Source organism: Solanum verrucosum, unplaced genomic scaffold (genome assembly GCF_900185275.1).
Source record: "Solanum verrucosum unplaced genomic scaffold, falcon-dt-bn FXZP01000578.1, whole genome shotgun sequence".
NCBI classification, from domain to species: domain Eukaryota; kingdom Viridiplantae; phylum Streptophyta; class Magnoliopsida; order Solanales; family Solanaceae; genus Solanum; species Solanum verrucosum.
This window is the reverse complement of record NW_026020614.1, coordinates 34,709-48,473: the sequence shown is the minus strand read 5'-3', so window position 1 is coordinate 48,473 and position 13,765 is coordinate 34,709. Positions and strand designations below refer to the sequence as shown.

Genomic DNA, 13,765 nt, shown 5'->3' with positions numbered 1-13,765 from the left:
CCTACTTCAAACCACCCAATCGGAGATCGACACCTTCTACCATAAAGTGCTTTAAAGGGTACCATAGTAATACTCGAGTGGTAGCTATTGTTGTAGGAAAATGCTATCAAAGGTAGGTGGTCATCCCAATTACCTTTGAAGTCAATGACACACGCTCTCAACATGTCCTTTAGGGTTTGGATGGTGCGTTCCGCTTGACCATCCGTTTGAGGGTGAAATGTGGTACTAAGTTTTACTTGAATACCAAGCCCACTTTGGAAAGACCTCCAAAAATTGGAAGTAAATTAGGCACCTCTATCTGAAATAATCAACAACGGGGCCCCATGAAAATTCACAATCTCCTTAATGTACAACTTAACATAATCTTCCACTGAATAAAAAACCTTGACGGGAGGGAAATGGGTTGATTTAGTCAATTTATCCCCAATGACCCAAATGGAGTCATGTTGCCTACGGGTTCGAGGCAAACCTACCACGAAGTCCATATTGACCTCTTCCCACTTCCAAGTGGGGGTATCAATATCTTGAGTTAGAACTCCTGGTTCTTGGTGCTCGAATTTGACATGTTGGCAACTTGAGCACCTAGCCACAAAATTTGCTATGTCTCTTTTCATTCTGTTCCACCAATAAATCTCATGTAAGTCACGATATATTTTGGTGGCTCCCGGATGGATGGAGGATCGGGACCCATAGGCCTCCTCAAAGATTGTCTCTCTTAGGCCATCCACATCCGGCACACATAACCTACCTTGGTGCCTTAGCACCCCATCTTCTACTTGAAAGAAAGTTTCTATTGCTTTGTTCAGAACCGACTCCTTTAGTTCCATCAAAATATGGTGAAGATGTTACTTAGACTTCACATCAACAACAACGGATGACTTGGAATTATGATGGACCATGACACCTCCTTTTGGGGAATCTTCAAGTCAAACACCCAACCAGGCTAGCCTATGTACATCACGGGCTAACTCCCTTTTCTGTTCTCCTACATGTGACACATTACCCATAGATACAAGACTCAAAGCATTTGCAACCACATTTGCTTTTCCGGAGTGGTAAAGGACACTCATATTATAATTTTTTAACAGTTCCAACCACCTCTTTTGTCGGAGATTCAATTCTTTTTGGCTAAAAACATATTGAAGACTCTTGTGGTCGGTAAACACATCCACATGTACCCCATAGAGATAGTGTCTCCAAATCTTTAAAGAAAAAACTACGGCAGCTAGCTCAAGGTCATGAGTTAGATGATTCTTCTGATGCACCTTGAGTTGTCTCGAGGCATAAGCTATAACCTTACCATTTTGCATGAGGAAACAACCCAAACCCACTCGGGAAGCGTCACAATATACTATAAACCCTTCGGTGCCCTCCGTTAAGGTCAAATTGGAGAGGAGGTGAGCTTATCTTTCAACAATTAGAAGCTCTTTTTGCAAGATTCAAACCATTTGAAGTTGGACTTCTTTTGAGTTAAGGCCGTTAATGGAGATGCAATAGATGAAAATCCCTCAAAAAACCTCCAGTAGTAACTGGCCAAACCCAAAAAGCTTCGGATGTCGGAAGGACTCAAAGGTCTAGGCTAACTTTTGACCGCATCGGTTTTCTTTGGATCAACTTCTATACCCTCACTAGAAACAATGTGACCAACGAAAGCAACCGATATTAGCCAAAAGTCGCACTTGCTAAAGTTAGCATAAAATTGGTGATCTTTGAGGACTTGCAATACTATCCTCAAATGATTCATGTTATCATCCTAACTTCTACAGTATATCAAGATGTCATCAATAAAGACAATAACAAATGAGTCTAATAATTTCTAAACACACGATTCATAAGGTCCATGAAAGCCACCAGGGCATTTTTAAGACCAAAGGACATCACTAAGAACTCAAAATGACAATATCTTGTTCGGAAGGCTGTTTTTGGAACATCACACCTCTCACCCTAAGTTGGTGATAACCTGACCTCAAATCAATTTTTGAAACGTAACTCGCTTCTTGAAGTTGATCAAATAAGTCATCAATCCTAGGGAGTGGATACTTGTTCTTAATGGTCACCTTATTTAATTGTCGGTAATCAATACACATATGAAGAGATCCATCCTTCTTCTTCAAAAATAACACCGGTACACCCCAAGGAGATATACTAGGTTGGATGAAACCCTTATCCAACAAATCTTTGAGTTGAGCTTTTAATTCCTTCAACTTCGTCGGGGCCATCCGGTAAGGAGGGATTGAAGTGGGTTGTGTATCCGACAATAAATCTATGTCGAAATCTATTTCCCATTTGGGAGGAATTCTGAGTAAGTCATTGGGAAAGACTTCTGGAAAATCCTTCACTATGGGGACCGACTCCAAAGGAGGAATCTCGGACTCAAGATCCTTGACCCTCACAATATGATAGAGACAACCCTTGGAAATCAACTTACAAGCTTTTACACATGAAATGATCCTTCCCCTAGGAATGGAATTTCCTCTCTTCCATTCTAAAAAGGGTTCATTAGGAAATTTCAACTTCAAAATTCGGGTCCTACAATCTATGGAAGCAAAACAAGCATGAAGCCAATCCATCCATAATATAACATCAAAGTCTATCATATCCAGTTCCACCAAATCAACCAAATTGACTCTATTGGGCATTGATATGGGACAACCCCTATAAACTCTTTTAGTAACTAAGGAATCACCCACCGGGGTAGAAACTGAAAAGGATTCATCTAGGACATCGAGAAACATATCAAACTTCATAGCCACTAAAGGGGTTACAAAAGACTAAGTGGCACTGGGATCCAACAATGCATAAACATTAATTAAAAATACTTGTAGCATACCAGTCACAACATCCGGAGAGCTCTCTTGATCACCTCGGGATTGGAGAGCGTAGAAATGATTCTTCTTAGGAGCATCGGGATTTGGGCCACTTACTTGTGCTTGAGCATTTTCCCTTCCTTGAGCCTTTAGCATAGGGCAATCCCTCCTCATGTGGCCATTCTTACCGCAACCATAGCAATTACCCGTGCTAACTAGGCACTTTCCTTTATGTTTTCGACCACACTTTGGACAAATAGGCTTCTCAACATAAGGACCACCACTTCTTGCTTCTTCAGGCTTGGGGGTAGACACTTTACCTTTGTTGACCCTTGAAGTGTTAGGAGGACCTTAGTTGGAAAACTACTGTTTGAACTTTGGCTTATCTTGGATTTCAAACCTAACCTTAGAAGAATTTCCATCATCGGCCCTTGATATCTTCAATTCTCTACCAACTTTCTTAAGCTTTTGCTCCTCAATTTGCTCAGAATGAACCATAAGATGAGAACTGTCCATGCTTGGGATTAGCATAGCCGACCTACATTCATTCACCACAAGATCCGATACCCCCATAACAATTTTGTTCATTGTAGCTCTAGAGTCCGACACTAATATAGGATCATGCTTGGAAAATTGAGTGAACCTGAGGCCATAGACCTTCACACTCATACCCCCTTGATGGAGGTTGATGAATTCTTGTATTTTCCTCTCTCTTAGTTCCGAGGGCAAAACCCTATCAAGAAAAGTCATCTTGAATGTAGCCCAACTTATCGGACCCTCTCTAATAGGTCTTGTAATGCACCTCAAAATGAAATAGAATAATTAGATCTTCACATGTGTGTTAGTAGTTAATAAACATGTATGAAAGTTTGAAAATGAGTTTATAGGTCAGTTTAGTTGAGTTTGAAGTGAAACTTCAAGGGGCGACCAAGACGTTCAGAAACTAGTCTTTTACGTGTTGTTGTGTTCTAGTATGTTGTTCATGTTTTTATGTGTTGTTTGGAGTCTAAAATCAGTGGAGGTGACCCTAGTGTCTTAATTACTGTTTTTAGGGTCAAAACATTTGGGTTCAACTCTCCGGGACCACCCTACCCGAGAAGTACCCCAACTCTTGGCCAAACAAGCTGCCAAGGCAGCTTGATAATGCTCATGGGGGGAGCATGTCCGCGTCGCGGACTAGCTCCACCAAGCGTCAAAAGTTTTGTCCGCGTCGAGAACTCTATTGTCTCGGAATTTAATTCCCAGAAACTTGTGGGAACACCCCCACGTCACGGAATTGTTTTATGATGACATCTGCGAAAATAAAACTCAAGTTTGACTTGTTTAAAAGGTCCAACTAAAAGATGGGTAGTTTGGGTAATTATTATAAATGGTTATTCTACCTATTTTAGGGTATTTTAAGTTGGTTAAAACCCCAAAACATAGAATTAGACCTCATTATCCAAATTGAACCTTCCCTCTCAATAAATTCTCTCTCTAGAGCTCCATGGAAGACATTAATGAAGCTTCAAGCTAGGGGATGGGTTCCTACTGATTTCTCCTTCAAATTCCAAAGGAAATTAATCACAAAGGTATGGGAATTTTTATCTTTGATTCTCCTTACAATCAAAGAGACGAATCAAAGTGATTTCAATGTTTTTGAAAAACACTATAAACCTCAATTTCAACTCTAAGCATGGGGTCTTTCATGAAAGTATTTCAAATAATGATTTCCGTTAATAATGATGGTTTTAGATAAAAAAACTCCATGTACCCTTTCATATCTTGAAATCCTAATTTTGGGTCTATTGGTTATGAGCTAATAATGTGATATTAATATGCAGATTGTTATGGGATATTTATTTATCTATTGTTCTATATTGAATTATGAGGAATTGATGATCAATTGTGTTATATTGGATGTTGGCCTTGAATGGGCAATTGTGACCTAAGGTTTATGAAGAAGATGAAGTTGTGAATAGATTATTAATTCTAGTATTATATATATATATATATGTTGTAGATTTTAGAATTATGAGGTTTGATCCCTTTGAAAGTGGGGAGGTGTTTACTTTATAATCATGTTGTGATCATTGCCTTGTAGGTAAATTTGGATGATTGTTGTTTTGAGTAGTGTTGATTATATGAAGGTAATGTGATATGATGTGAATTTGTGTATGGTCTAAGAGCATGAAAGGTGACCTTCTGTAGAGAATTTATGTGTTATGCTTGGTTGTTGTCTTCTCTGATTGACTAATAATGAAGATGAGGTTAGAATATACTATGTTTACCTACTCTCACACCTAGTGAAGAATGAATGAAAATAATGGAGGAATGTGAGAATGAATGAAAAGAATGGGAGTTAATGATAATGAATGAAAGTTGGGTCTATTGTAAGGATAGTCTCATAAAGTACTCCTTTGATTGAATGGGGTTCCTAGATGAAAGGTTTTCTTATCTTTGAATCCAAGAGCTTCCCTAAATGAATGAATGTTTGGCTAGGATGGGTACTCCTTCGTTAGTTGAGATGATAGTACTTAGTAGCAATCCTTATCCCTAAATGAAGGAATGTTGGGCTAGGATGGGTACTCCTTCGTTAGTTGAGATGAGAATACTTAGTAGCAATCCTTATCCCTAAATGTATGAATGAAATGAAAGTACTAATCCGTGGGGGAGTAATGTCTAGCACCGAGAGGATATGAAGATGGGTGGATACTAATTTGTCAGTTTAGATGTGAGTATTTAGTAGCAACCCTTAAGATGGGTGCTCCTTCGTGAGTTGAGATGAGAGTACTTAGAAGCAATCATTCTATCGCTTAACTGTGTGCCCACATAAGAGTAGCTAGTTGTCTCTACCACGTAAAGGCTAAAAGAATAACCCTACCTTAGGCAAGTGGGGATCCCTCATTCGGTAAGGGTACTACAGGGATTCCATGTCAAGCTCCATGGTATATGTCGGTTAAGGCTCTTCCCCCACATTAATGAATGAATGAACTAAGGTCTCTTTGGGGTGTACTACTTAAGATAGGTGGTGGAATGGGACATCATCTAGACATTGCACAAGTAGACATTTAAGGGAGATCGTGGTGTGTCTTAGTAATGATAATGAAGGAATGAGTCTCTTTGCGCTAATTAATGAAAGCGTTGGTCTTTGAGCATGCAATTGTGAGAGTGAGTCATAATGAATTGAATGTAAGTGCTTATGTTGAATTGAATATATGTGATGATCTTATGTCATTAGTGAATGAAGTTGTCTAAATGCATTAAGTTGAATCAATGATTTATGTTAAGATGTGAATGGAGCTTGTCCTGTGCACCCTTAAGGATCAGTTGGGTGTGGTATGGAGAGGTAGTATGGTCTGCCTCACCATGTCTTACTTAGGTGACTCTTGGGATGACATTTGATGGGAGGTCTAGCTTTAGGAAGTGACTTGTTGGCTTATGTGCATATATGTCTTATGTGATTAATTGGTGAAGGTTGAGGTGTGCATGGCAAGTGCACTCTGTGTGACTTTAAGGTGGTGCCTTAGTGTGGGTGATAGTATGGGACGTTGCCATACATTGCACAAAAGTATTGCTTAAGGGTTACTTAAGGTGGAGGTCCAAGGCAAGAAGGTAAAGGTAAATGGGTTATGTATGTTTATGAGGTATTGTGAATCATATGACTTTTATTGTTGGTTCTGAGTTGTAAGGTGCCTATTATGTTGATGTTCATGAGATTTTATCAAAATGGCATGAAAGCATAGCTTCCAAACAAATGTCCCTTTTAGCATGTTTTGCATATCCTCATACTTAGTACGTGTGTTGTACTAACCCCTTTCTTCTATTTTACTACAAGTGTATGTTGTGGTAACTAGGAGGAGATTGTGCTTTTGAGTTGTTTGGATTTCTTAACTCCTACAAGTCTTTAGTATGTCATCAAGATTTGAGGACTATGTTTAGAAGTTTCTTAGTCATTGTAATAGACTCTTAAGTTTCATTTCATTTTTAATGGGGTCGTGTCCCTTAGTACATTTTTAGGTATTGTCTAAGATTGGCTAAAGAGACTTAGTAGTTCCGCTTGCATATTGATGTTTTCAAATGATGTTGACTCTTGAAGTCTTATGGTTTTATTGAATAAAAGTTTTAAATTCTTAGTGATTTTTATGATCTATGTGATGAATGAATGCTAAGGCTTGTATAAGACATCTGAGAGGTCGAATACCTATGTAATGGCTAGGGGGTGCTCTCGGGTCATTACAAACTTGGTATTAGAGCATAAGGTTTTAAAGATTTCTTTTAGGTTCAAAGTCTCGAAAGCCATGTCTAGTAGAGTCTTGTTCATTGGTGTGAGTTGTGAGACATCTATGAGTGAGAGTTTATAGGACAATAGAAGTTTCACTTTCTTCATTACTTTGGTGTTGTGTCGTAGAGCTTAACTCCATATGATCTCTCTCTTATTTTCCCTTGTCTGGTGGTCTTCTAGAGGTGATTACTTGGAAGGGGTGATGTTGCAACGATCGAGGGAAGAAAATGTGAGTTTTAATGCTTGGTTGATTGAGCTCACCCCAAGTAGGGGATAATGTGCCTAGATGGTAAGGTTTTGAGTGCCCTTAATATTTCTACATTGAACTTCCTTGAGTTCTCTAGGTTGAGAACCACTTTGGGTGATAGATATGAAGTGGAGTGGTATAGATACTCATTTTTTTGGATTCTTGAAGTCCTCACCTAAGGGAGTATAGTAAAGATTTAGTGGAGAATGGTTCCTACCTTATAGATGAAGGAGGTAATGATTAAAGGTGTTTGCATACCTTGATCCCAAGAAGGGGACATTGTGTTTAATTGGTAAGTGATAGTTCTCTTGGTTACTATAATATGCTCTTAGATGGGTTTACCCTACGTGTGGGATGATGAGTGAGTAGTAAGGTTGTTGATATCCTTATCTTTTCCTTATATTCTTATTCAAGCTTGAGACCAAAGAGTTCCTAGTAGGTTGTTCATGTTTTGGAGTCTTTTATATGATTATGAGTTGCATCATCTCTGTATGTTATGCATGTCCTAGAAGACACTATGTTATGCATGTTTTGAAGGATTCTTATTACAAAAAAAATGTATTTTTAGTAATAAACTTCATGTTTCTCATGTCAATATGCATCTTTATATGGTGAATGGACTCTTGACTTCATGAAGAAGAAAGTATGAGCATGCTTAGGTCAGAAGTTGAGAATTTCTCCTTAAATGAATCGACCTTTGTGTAATGCTTGCTTATGAGTTTATGATGCCATGTATGTATGTTGTGACTAGGAGAAGGTAGTCCCTCCTAGAACATAAATAAACATGGTAATGCCATGTATGTTCTTGATAGTATGATGATTAAATGATAAGACTAGTAGATGATCTATAATCCTCATGTTAGGGTGCAACTAGTATGAATTGCTTAATTGCCTCATGAGTGGAAATGTTGATCATGTCTATGTGTGCATTTGAAAGCCATTGCGTATTGGACCCTATGATGATATAAAAGGGGTAAATATCATGTCATGATTAGTAGAAGGTTTTTCCTTCTATGAACATGAGAAAGGCCTATGTGGTTGATGCATTATGAGTCAGTGCATTTTTTTTTCTACTTGCTTGTGTTGCATGAGTTGATTTGAAGTGCATGCTCAAATGATTTCTTATGATAAAGTTGCATAATGTGCTTTAATGGGATAATTGCATGTTGTGTGTCTTTGGTGGTTGAAATGAGAATGATGATTTGGAGAAGGAAGTTCCTCCAATGAAATGGGAAATAATAAAGTTGAGGCATAAGGAGTGGATGCTTCCTCCTTGATGTGTGTTGTAGTAATGATATTACATTCTTGTTATGGGCTGGGAGTCCTAGAGTCTTTACTTTATAATGTTTGAAGTGTCATTCGAGGACGAATGTTCCCAAGTGGGGATATTGTAACGCCCCTCAAAATGAAATAGGATAAGTAGAGCTTCACATGCGTGTTAGTAGTTGATAAACTTGTATAAATGTTTGAAAATGAGTTTATGGGTCAGTTTAGTTGAGTTTGAAGTCAAACGTTAAGGGACGACCAAGACGTTCGGAAACTAGTCTTTTACGTGTTGGTGTGTTCTAGTATGTTGTTCATGTTTTTATGTATTGTTTGGAGTCTAAAATCAGTGGAGGTGACCGTAGTGTCTTAATAAATGTTTTTAGGGTCAAAACGTTTGGGTACAACTCCCCGGGACCACCCTAAGGGTCCTCGAGGAGGACCCCAACCCTTGGCCAAACAAGCTACCAAGGCAGCTTGATAATGCTCATGAAGGGAGCATGTCCGTGTCGCGGACTAGCTCCACCAAGGACCAAAAGTTTGGTCCACGTCGCAGACATGCCGCTGACTCTACTGTCTCAGAATTTAATTTCCAGAAACTTGTGGGAACACCCCCACGTCGCGGACTTGTTTCCCGACGAAATCTGCGAAAATAAAACTTAAGTTTGACTTGTTTAAAAGGTCCAACTAAGTGAGGGGAGTTTGGGCAATTATTATATATGGTTATTCTACCTATTTTAGGGTAAATTAAGTTGGTTAAAACCCCAAAACCTAGAATTAGACCTTATTATCCAAATTGAACCTTCCCTCTCAAATAAATTCTCTCTCTAGAACTCCATTGAAGACATTGATGAAGCTTCAAGCTAGGGGATGAGTTCCTACTGATTTCTCCTTCAAAATCCTAAGGAAATTAATCACAAAGGTATGGGGATTTTCATCTTTGATTCTCCTTTTAATCAAAAAGCCAAATCAAAGTGATTTCAATGTTTTTCAAAAACACTAAAAACTTCAATTTCAACACTAAGCTTAGGTTCTTGCATGAAAGTATTTTAAATGATGATTTATGTTAATATTGATGGTTTTAAGATCAAAAACTCCATGAACCCTTGCATATCTTGAAATCCTAATTTTGGGTCTAAAGTGGGTCTATTGATTATGTGCTAATAATGTGATATTAATGTGTAGATTGTATAGGCTATTGATTTATGTATTGTTCTATATTGGATTATGAGGAATTGATGATCAATTATGTTATATTGGATGTTGGCCTTGAATGGGCAATTGTGACCTAAGGTTTATGATAATGATGAAGCTGTGAATAGATTATTGACTCTAGTATTATATATATATATATATATATATATATATATATATATATATATATATATATATGCTGTAGATGTTAGAATTATGAGGTTTGATCCCTTTGAAAGTGGAGAGGTGTTTACTTTATACGCATGTTGTGATCATGGCCTTGTAGGCAAAGTTGGATGATTGTTGTTTTGAGTAATGTTGATTAGGTGGAGGTAATGTGATATGATGTGAATTTGTGTATGGTCTAAGAGCATGAAAGGTGACCTAGGGTAGAGACATTATGTGTTATGCTTGGTTGTTGTCTTCTTTGAATGGCTTATAATGAAGGTGAGGTTAAAATATACTATGTTTACCTACTCTCACACCTAGTGAAGAATGAATGAAAAGAATGGAGGAATGTCAGAATGAATGAAAAGAGTGGGAGTTAATGCTAATGAATGAAAGTTGGGTCTATTGTAAGGATAGTCTCATAAAGTACTGCTTTGAATGATTGGGGTTCCTAGATGAAAGGTTTTCTCATATTTGAATCCAAGAGCTTCCCTGAATAAATGAATGTTTGGCTAGGATGGGTACTCCTTCGTGAGTTGAGATGAGAGTACTTAGTAGGAATCCTTATCCCTAAATGAAGAAATGTTGGGCTAGGATGGGTATTCCTTCGTGAGATGAGCTGTGAATACTTAGTAGCAATCCTTATCCCTAAATGAATTAATGTTGGATTAGGATGGGTACTCCTTCGTGAGTTGAGATGAGAGTACTTAGTAGCAATCCTTATCCCTAAATAAATGAATGAAATGAATGTCCTACACTATGGGGGAGTAATGTCTAGCACCGAAAGGATATAAAGATGGGTGGATACTCCTTCGTTCGTTAAGATGTGAGTATTTAGTAGCAACCCTTAAGGTGGGTGCTCATTCGTGAGTTGAGATGAGAGTTCTTAGAAGTAATCCTTCTATCCATTAACTATGTGCCCACATAGGACTAGCTAGTGGTCTCTATCACGTAAAGGCTAAAAGAATGACCCTACCTTAGGTAAGTGGGGATCCCTCATCCGGTAAGGGTACTACCGGGATTCCGTGTCAACCTCCATGGTCTATGTCGGTTAAGGTTCTTCCCCTACATTAATGAATTAATGAACTAAGGTCTCTTAAGGGTGTACTATTTAGGATGGGTGGTGGAATGGGACATCATCTAGACATTGAACAGGTAGACATTTAAGGGAGATCTTGGTGTGTCTTAGTAATGATAATGAATGAATGAGTCTCTTTGGGCTAATTCATGAAAGCGTTGGTCTTTGAGCAAGCTAATGTGAGAGTGAGTCATAATGAATTGAATGTAAGTGCTTATGTTGAATTGAATGTATGTGATGATCTTATGTCATTAGTGAATGAAGTTGTCTAAATGCATTAAGTGGAATCAATGATTTATGTTGAGATGTAAATGGAGCTTGTCGTGTGTAGCCTTAAGGATTACTTGGGTGTGGTATGGAGAGGTAGTATGGGCTGCCTCACCATGTCCTACTTAGGTGAGTCTTGGGGTGACATTTGATGAGTGTTCTAGCTTTAGGAAGTGACTTGTTGGCTTATGTGCTTATATGCATTATGTGATTAATTGGTGAAGTTTGAGGTATGCATGGCAAGTGCACCTTGTGTGACCTTAATGTGGTGCCTTTGTGTGGGTGATGGTATGGGATGTTGCCCATACATTGCACAAAGGTATTGCTTAAGGGTTACTTAAGGTGGAGGTCCAAGGCATGAAGGTAAAGGTAAATGGGTTATGTATGCTTATGAGGTATTGTGAAGCATATCACTTTGTATTGTTGGTTGTGACTTGTAAGGTGCCTACTATGTTGATGTTCATGAGATTTTATCAAAATGGCATGAAAGCATATCTTCCAAACAAATGTCCCTCTTAGCTTGTTTTGCATATCCTCGTACTTAGTACATGTTTTGCATGTACTAACCCCTTTCTTCTATATTACTACAAGTGTAGGTTGTGGTAATTAGGAAGAGATTGTGCTTCAGAGTTGTTTGGATTGCTTAACTCTTCCAAGTCTTTCGTATGTCCTCAAGATTCGAGGACTATGTTTAGAAGTTTCTTAGTCATTATAATAGAAACTTAAGTTTCATTTCATTTGTAAAGGGGCCGTGTCCCTTACTACGTTTTACGTTCTTGTCTAAGATTGGTTAAAGAGACTTAGTAATTCCTCTTGCGTATTGATGTTTTCAAATGCTGTTGACTCTTGAAGTCTTATGGTTTTATTGAATAAAAGTTTTAAATTCTTAGTCATTTTTATGATCTATGCGATACTGAATGCTAAAGCTTGTATAAGACCTCCGAGAGGTCGAATACGCATGTTACGGCTAGGGGGTGCACTCGGGTCGTTACAGGTCTCCCCTCCTTCCATTATTCATACCACACTTGTGCCATATCTTTTAGTTGATAGGCGGCTAACTCCGCCTTTTCTTGAGAAGACACACCCATAGCCTCTAGAACCTTAAACACTTCATCAACGAACATTTGTGGATCTTCTTCCACTTTGGAGCCAAAGAAAGTAGGGGGATTCATCCCTGTGAAATCCCTTATCGTAGAAGCAGTAGTGATAACATTGGGGTTCCTTGCACCCTAGCATCCCTAGAAACTTGAGTGGCCAACATTTGAGTCAAATTATGAATAGCCGACTTTATCTCAACATTAGACATAGCCCCTTCTTCAATAAGAACTTGAGAGTTTTGAGGAGTTTGAGGGGGAACCGACTCATTCACATTCTCCTCACTGGCCCTCCTGGCATTGTTCCTTCTTGTATTCATTGCCTATAAGCACAATAGAAGGATTAGAAGAAAAGGACTAAATAAAGTTAATACTCTTAGGCACGACTATGGAATAACAAAAGAGTGAAAGTTCCTAAGCATTTCGTAGCCTCTCATGCATAAGTGTGGTGCGCTTCACACCCATGAACAAGACTCTACTCGACGTGGTATCTTGTGACATCAATCCTACATTATTCTCAACCTTATGCTCTGATACCAAGTTTGTAACGACCCGAGAGCACCCCCTAGTCGTTATCGGCGTATTCGACCACGAAAAGGTCTTATACAAGCCCTTAGCATTCATCATAACATGTATCATGGAATAAAATCACAAAAAATTTAAAACTTTTACTTTGGAAGTTCATCTTCACTTCATATATGAAAAACAGAATCTAACTTCGTCAAAATGTACCATTTAGACATAGATGTATCTAAAATGGGACTTAGCCCTTACATCAATAAGAAGTCTTGAAATAGGAAAGTACAACAATGTCTCTCAACATAGGCAAAGAACTAGAAGCTAGATCATAGGGTCTTGTCCTCGGACTTGAGGACTCACCAACTTAGGGAAGCAACTCCAAGTGTCTTGAGAAGTAAGCTTGAATCCTCAACGACCCGAACCTAAATGTTTGGGAAAAGGGGGAAAATATGGGTTAGTACAACACAAATACTTAGTATGGCTACTATGCATAAAAACCATTGAAACATGCATAAAAGGATTAGTCAAAAAATGATTTTTACCAAGTAAATACAATATGCACACAAAGTAAGCATCATAGTCCAAAGCAACCTAATGTCATCCCAACATGTAGACAACCCAAGAAATACTAGTGCAATGCAAAGAATATAACCCCATAACCCTATTCAATGCCAAATATCACATTAAGCAACCTACTCCATGCATACATTCATAAGATCATATTTCATCATAACTTACCATATTCATAGTGATCATACATAACATAGCTTCAACATACATAAGTCATAATCATCATAATCATAAGAGAACACTACTACAACCATCTCTTAGGATCCCACAAGTGCAATGTGCAAGAGAACTCCC

The 13,765-nt window shown here is 38.3% G+C and overlaps 1 protein-coding gene across 1 annotated transcript; it reads right to left on the bottom strand.

Annotated features, from left to right (window-relative positions):
- Positions 1-2,771: 2,771 nt before the first annotated feature.
- Positions 2,772-12,460, bottom strand: LOC125811345 (uncharacterized). The gene is made up of 3 exons (XM_049490849.1): positions 12,309-12,460; positions 3,208-3,345; positions 2,772-3,138 (listed from the first exon to the last, which is right to left on the bottom strand). Exons 1-3 carry the CDS (start codon positions 12,458-12,460, stop codon positions 2,772-2,774), a joined length of 657 nt encoding a protein of 218 aa, XP_049346806.1.
- Positions 12,461-13,765: the final 1,305 nt, after the last annotated feature.

Coding starts and splice junctions, on each gene's coding strand:
- LOC125811345 (XM_049490849.1), bottom strand. CDS start 12,460: ATGAATCCCCCTACTTTCTTTGGCTCCAAAGTGGAAGAAGATCCACAA. Junction 3,346..12,308: donor AAAGATATGGCACAAGTGTG/GTATGAATAATG, acceptor GAATGAATGTAG/GTCGGCTATGCTAATCCCAA. Junction 3,139..3,207: donor GGAAATTCTTCTAAGGTTAG/GTTTGAAATCCA, acceptor TAACACTTCAAG/GGTCAACAAAGGTAAAGTGT.